Here is a 6,540-nt window from a genome sequence, read left to right as displayed (position 1 = left end):
CGGAGGACCACCGCGGGGAGAATAGCAGCCCCTCACCCAGAAAAGGGCAGAGGAGAGCTGCGGAGGGAGGCCATCCGGCAGCCACAGTGCAGGAGCCCCAGGGGGCCATGGTGGTGACCCCGCAAGCTCTGCCGGCGGCCGGCCCCACCAGGGCAGACCAGGCCCTGGGCCCAGAGATCCAAGGACCACCTCACCCCCCAGCAAGGGCCCGACAGAGCCAGGAGGGCCAGATCCCGCCAGGCAACCGCCGTGGGCGAGCCAGCACCCACCCGAGCATCCAGCCCCGGACATCGAGAACCACCAACGCACCAGCGGCCGGGGGCCCCACCGGCAGGGAGTGTGGCGGGGGGGAATAGAGCCTGAGATGTTATTTCAGGTGGAGTCTAGGACCCAACCAGACACAGGCGTATAGACAAAGGGGCGTATAGACAAAGGGGCGTATAGACAAACGGGCGTATAGACAAACGGGCGTATAGACAAACGGGCGTATAGACAAACAGGTGTATAGACTACCATTTTTCAAAGTACACTTAGCAGTGAAGGTCAGGTCCTGAATCAACATAGCAAATGGGGCAATTTCAGACATAGGCCCAAACCTTGAGAACTGGGTCACCAACCTGTTCCAAGTCATTGCTCATTGTAAAAAATGGTGTTTTAGTAACCAGTAAAGACCCGTGTTCAACTCAGGTCTTAGAGTCAGTGTAAGTTAAAGCATAACTACTAAAACCTGTGTGTAACCTGGTGACTGCCACTGTCAGGACACTGCTTTATTTGTCATTTGTGCAAGTACATAGGAATCTTTGGCATTCATATACACCGTCTTATACTCCTCGAGAGACAGACACACGTATATATGAGTGGAAGTCCTGGATGCAACATTTTATGACATGGTTTAACATATTCTAATAAGGGTTGATCGAATGCAGTAAGTGCGCCTATTTTCCGATCTGAATGCCCTATGGAACCACACTTTAGAGGTCCTTGAGGTGCACTCAGAATACTTTAAAACATATTTTAATCTAAAAAAATATTAACTTGGTGGATAAATACAGTAAGGCAACGTGTGAAGTCCCAGTACAAAAGCAGTCAGTTTAAAAGGGAAACCTAATGTTTAGTGACTCTTTGGGGTATGAAGAATGGCTGGCATGTTCAAGGTTGGGGCAGCGTATAACCTGCGGGGAACGATCCCTCACGCACCCGGCCGAAACAACCCAGGATAATGTCCATGGCCGAGTTGACGGTGGAGCTGACCTCGCTCTCTGTTTTACCCTGCTTGGGGTTCACTTCCACCAAGTCCACTGCCGAAAGCAGACCTGAAGGAAAAACGCGAGTTTTAATCAGGCACAAGACGAAAGCTTCAGGCTTAGGTGTGTGTCCTGCTCACATCTCACTATGTGCCACTTGGCATGAACGTCCTACCTGTTTGACATAGGTGCTCTGTTATGTAAATGCCCTCTCTGTAAGTCAGTCCTCCCACTACTGGGGTTCCCGTTGCAGGAGCCACAGAGGGATCGAGGGCGTCGATGTCGTAGCTCAGGTGCACAGGTTTCTTCCCCCTGGTTTCACAGACTACAGTCGGCAAGGCAGTCCTAGGTTTTCCAAATGCCCATTGTCTGTAGTATATATTTTCTGTAGCATGTATGTATAGAGTTACTTTAGAACAGTATGTCCTTCAGTTGAGACCGCAGGTTAAATCTAGCATGTTATTTGCCGGCATAATTGACGCGGCTCTTTTGGGAATGGAATGACTGTTATCTCGCCTTACAGCAGTTGAACTGTGAGTCAAACCTCTTAATCAAGTGTTTCTTTAGGTGCACAAACGGATGCATAATATCGCACAATACCAAGTTCTAGGAGCAAGTTCTAGGAACACAGATACTTGGATCCCAACTGTATGGATTTCATGGATGGCTGACCTTGAAAATATGTGGTCACACGTTTCCTCCATCACCTTCGCTATTCCAAGGCGGTCGACCTCAGTCATAGAGAAAGCTTTGATTCCCACCGATTTCAGAATATAGCTGCAGACGGACAGGAAAATGCCACATGCCGATACTGAGAATACACTCTATACCAGTGTTTCCCAACCTGGTCCTCGGGGACCCCCAGACGGTCCATGTTTTTGCTCCCTCCCAGCTCCTTGCCAGACAGTCCTACTGGGAGCTGGGAGGGAGCAAAAACATGAACTGTCTGGGGGTCTCCGAGGACTGGATTGAGAAACACGGCCCTAAGTAAGCATGGATATGGCAGGGGACAGAGCTGTATGAGAAATGTTTTGCTGCTTAAACCATATGATCTTTTTCAGGTATTTCCAAAAAATTTTTTCTAGAAGAAAACCCCTTTTTACAACTAGAGTGAATTTCACATGATTTGCCCCTGACAGCTGAATTATCATGGGGCTCCATTAAGACAATCCTCGTCTTACTCGTGGCCATATTTTTGCCTTAGGTATTCCGGATTGCTATAGTGTGAAGGCCTGTGGTGTCACGTTTATGAACTCACCGCTCAGCAGGATCCACATCCCTTAAACCGATGAAGATGACATCCTCAGCCGACAGGCAGGGCGTGATCCATGAGAAGCCAGGCAAGGCTGTCATCTGCTCCGGGGTGCATAAAATTATAATTACAATTTGGATGTGCAACATTGATCCATTTGTCTACAAGAAAGAACAACCTGGCAACACTCGATCCTGATGTCTCATGTTGAGCACTAGAACATTGGAGATATATGCAGAGATTACTAAGAAACCCAGTGCTGCTCGTGGAACCTTCATTGGCCCCAAAGCTGTCTCTCCTACAGCGAGATTAGACGTCAGAGAATCAGGCTAAGCAATGTCACCTTAGGGCGAAGCTCCTTGATGAGGTAGGACACAGGTTGCCCGTGGATGTTGCCCGTATAACTGCTGAGAGGTGTGTTGATGTCGGCATGGGCGTCCACCCAAACCACCCGCAGGTCCTTCTGCGAGGCTGCGTGTCCGTGGATGGAGCCGATCGCCAAGCTAGGAGAAACCCGCCACACGCCCAAGCTGAAACCGCCACTGACGATGACTCTCACCTGCGATGCCAGCCGGTCGGCTTACCTGTGATCTCCCCCCAGCATTAGGCTGGTGTGGCCGTCCTTCTTGATGGCATTAATGGTGTTAGATAGCAGCTCATTGGCGAGGCCCACAGTCCGAGGCCTCTGCACCTTACCAACAGGATGGTCATCTGCTGGGTCCTCGAACCTCAGATTCCCATAGTCCCTAACAGTGCAGCCTGTACGGACATCAGCCAGAAAAGAATTAACTTATGCCATGTTACAAGGTACCAAAGCTAAGGCCCTTTTATGTACTGTCCTGAGAAATAAACTTGCTACAATGTTTCTCATAGCATGAATTAATATATAACCAAGAGTCCTGTTTTCCTGTACTCTGCCGATCAATTGAAACGTCGCTGACATGCTTGACAAGCTGCCATTGTCCTGACATACATGTGGGTGGCACAAGGTCACTGGATTCAGCCAATCAGAGTCACGACTCGTGAATAAACCTGGAACATGTCACCTGATTGGCTCTCAGCTCCCACACCCACTGATCTTCCTGCCACTGCATATGCCTGACGACAGCACAAGGCCTGTCATGCAACAAGAAAAGTACTCCTAATTCACTGGCCCGTGTGAAGTGCATATTGTGGCAACCCTTATATAACGTAGTTACCGCTTTGTGTGTGTCATTAGGTGAACATAGTTTTCCACTGAGCAGTGCGACAATTTATTTTAAGTACATGTACCGTCCGACCCGGTTGTTCGTTCACTGTAATGGGGAAAAAAAAACTGACAAATCTTACAGCAACTCATATAAGTTATTTATCTGTCGGTCACATCTAATGAATTGAGAAAAATCAGCATGTTTACTGGTTGTCTGAACTGTGGCCGTTTCTAAAATAAATTCCCAGTATTAAAGTATTTAAAGACTGTGTGACTCTGCCATGTCCACACAGCAGCCCGTGAGTAACGTCTTAGACATGGAGACTTTAGACTTGAAGGTTATCCAAAGGTGATGTTTACAAGCAACAGCAGTACTGCCTGAAACAGTGTAGGCCTGGTGCCAAGAATTCCATCGCAATTTTCACTCCTGATGGCTAGAACATTCCATCGTGCTGCGTGTCTGTGACTGGTAAGGTTTGACACGACTAGTTTTATATATTCAGTGAATAAACTGTTAATTCCTTTAATATAAAACTACTGTTGATGTTTCATCTAGGGGTGAGTAACCGGGCAAGTCAACAGTCGTGGTTATTAGTCCTGAGACATACATGAGTAATTTTATACCATTCCATGAAGAGCACTGTGGGGCTGTGTTTGTGCATCCATCCCAATTAACCAGTTATGCTTTAACTTACAGTGACTCTAAGGCCTGAAGTTGGAGCATAAGGAAAATAAATATCAATGAAAGGATGCTCCTTAGGAACCGATGTCTTTTAGAAGTGCTATTTTGAAAGAGAAAAGGCCACTGTCAGCTGGCTGTTATAATTCAAAGTGAAGCCGGAGAAAATCCAGCCTGACTGCATTTTCTGATCCTGTGCCAGTGTAATGCTCGAGGCTTTTCAGAGACGTCCAAAATATCTCCATGCAGCCACCGAGTAAAGACCAGCGCAGGGCCTCTGGTGTCAGTGGGGAATTTCTGACACAGACTGCAGTGATCACATCCAGTGTACGCTGTGAATAAAGCACGCACCACTTCGGCTGGGTACGCGTTTGTTTAGCGAAAGATAAAATCTTGCTAAAAGTTTACACAGAAACTGATGTAATTCTTATGTGTGCAATTTTAACGACACCCGTGTAAAAACGGTGGCACAATTTATTTGATGTCTGAACAAAATTAGGCCTGATTTACGAAAAGACACATAGATGTTAGGCCATATTTACAAGCATAACATTACTGTGCGATCAAAGTTAGCCAACTTTAGTCTAAGTAGGGTTGCAGCAAGGGCGACTGGGCTGGGGGAGAGTCCAGGTACCATCCCTATCCAAGCTGCCCTCTCAAATATACGTTTTCCTTTTTCGCAAATATAAATGTAAATGGCCCTCGCGAACGTTTTGCCCAGGGGCCCACACAACCCATAATCCGTCCCTGGTTACAAGTGCAATGTCACAGAATAAGACATCTCAACTATAGCATTACTACTGCACAGCTCTGGAACGACTACAACTGGGTCATGGCACAATTTACTTGACGCCGGAACGAAATTAATTTACAGACGCAAGCACATATTGTGCGACAGCTTCAATTTCGGCGGATGTAACAATATATCACTAAAGATTGGCCAGTCTTATAACAAGTATAGTTTTCTGAAAGACCGGAAAATCCAAGCGGAATAACGATACTAGGATAGTTAATGTTTATTATCAACCTTAAAATAATAATCTGTACCCAGGCTGAGGACACGTTTGGATTCTTAGAATGGTTTACGTTTGAATTAATCAATACCCAAAAGCTGGTTTAGGAATCTGATTGATTAACTCCATTACTACTTAACAGATCCTACTGGAATTAATAAATGAGACGACGCATGAACGGGTTATTTTCGGCATGAAAATTAATATCAAATTTAATAAAATATTTAGTAAAACTTATTTCCATGGTTGAAATAGACGGGGCAGAAAATTAAGATGACAGAACTGTTTATGCAATATTTAACGGCCGCCCGGTAGCTGGATCCAGTAAGCCTTAATCCTAACGGAACGCTATTAAAACAACATAAAGAAAATATTGAGTCGATTGTAAAAAAAAAAAAAAAAAAAAAAAAAGATCAACATAAGTTATAGCTATAAATAACCCGGCGTCTGGTCTTTACCTTGCGCTTTAAGCTTCTCCACCAGTCCTGCATTTCGAATGAGATCAGGTCCTTTTTCGACACCATCCTTTTGCTGCCGTGAGATATATATTATGTAGACACACAAAACAACGTGCTAGCATTTGCGCTGTAAAACTAGTATCGGGTTCGAGACTTACTCACTTGGGGGAAATACTTAAAGAATATCATTAGCCTATTATTAATTGGGGTAAAAATGTCAGCATGGACTCACCTGTCCTTTGGAAAACGGCGCCCCGATAATGCCGACTGAGTGATGAGATCGCTTATGAATATTAAAGACGGAGCGAACTGCGCCGAGCACCCGGGCTGCGAGCATGTCGGCGCGGGACTGTGTGCAGGATGGCCGGTCGGCGGTAATTAGGTGCTGACGACACGGCGCAGCTCCGGTATGGGGCAAGACAGGACGGGATAGGAGAGAGGAGGAGAGTAAAGGGCAGTACAGGACAGGACGGTGCAGCACTGGGCTGGGACATAAAGTGATGCCCCTTCATGCACCAGCTCGGACAGTCCCAACCCCATAATGCCATTACCTTAATAAAATGCTCAGCAGCTAAATACACCCATTCCTTTTTGGATATGTAGAAGTAACAGGACTGTTAACTTTCACGCATCTGGCGTGATATTCACGTTTTCAGACTCTGACGCCAGAAATCTTACTTAAGACCTATATCATTCCATTATAAA

The 6,540-nt window shown here is 46.1% G+C and overlaps 1 protein-coding gene across 1 annotated transcript; it reads right to left on the bottom strand.

Annotated features, from left to right (window-relative positions):
* Window positions 1-734: 734 nt before the first annotated feature.
* Window positions 735-6,320, bottom strand: arg1 (arginase 1). Its single transcript, XM_048987554.1, has 8 exons — window positions 6,068-6,320; window positions 5,836-5,908; window positions 3,081-3,255; window positions 2,840-2,999; window positions 2,503-2,597; window positions 1,917-2,021; window positions 1,420-1,556; window positions 735-1,313 (listed from the first exon to the last, which is right to left on the bottom strand). Exons 1-8 carry the CDS (start codon window positions 6,170-6,172, stop codon window positions 1,150-1,152), a joined length of 1,014 nt encoding a protein of 337 aa, XP_048843511.1. The 5' UTR covers window positions 6,173-6,320; the 3' UTR covers window positions 735-1,149.
* Window positions 6,321-6,540: the final 220 nt, after the last annotated feature.

The sequence above is a fragment of the Brienomyrus brachyistius genome, chromosome 20, assembly GCF_023856365.1.
Source record: "Brienomyrus brachyistius isolate T26 chromosome 20, BBRACH_0.4, whole genome shotgun sequence".
NCBI lineage: Eukaryota > Metazoa > Chordata > Actinopteri > Osteoglossiformes > Mormyridae > Brienomyrus > Brienomyrus brachyistius.
Note: the sequence above shows the minus strand (reverse complement) of the source record. Positions and strands in the feature narration are given on the sequence as shown.

Coding starts and splice junctions, on each gene's coding strand:
- arg1 (XM_048987554.1), bottom strand. CDS start 6,172: ATGCTCGCAGCCCGGGTGCTCGGCGCAGTTCGCTCCGTCTTTAATATT. Junction 3,256..5,835: donor GGAGAAGCTTAAAGCGCAAG/GTAAAGACCAGA, acceptor ATGTCCGTACAG/GCTGCACTGTTAGGGACTAT. Junction 1,314..1,419: donor AGAGCACCTATGTCAAACAG/GTAGGACGTTCA, acceptor TTTTTCCTTCAG/GTCTGCTTTCGGCAGTGGAC.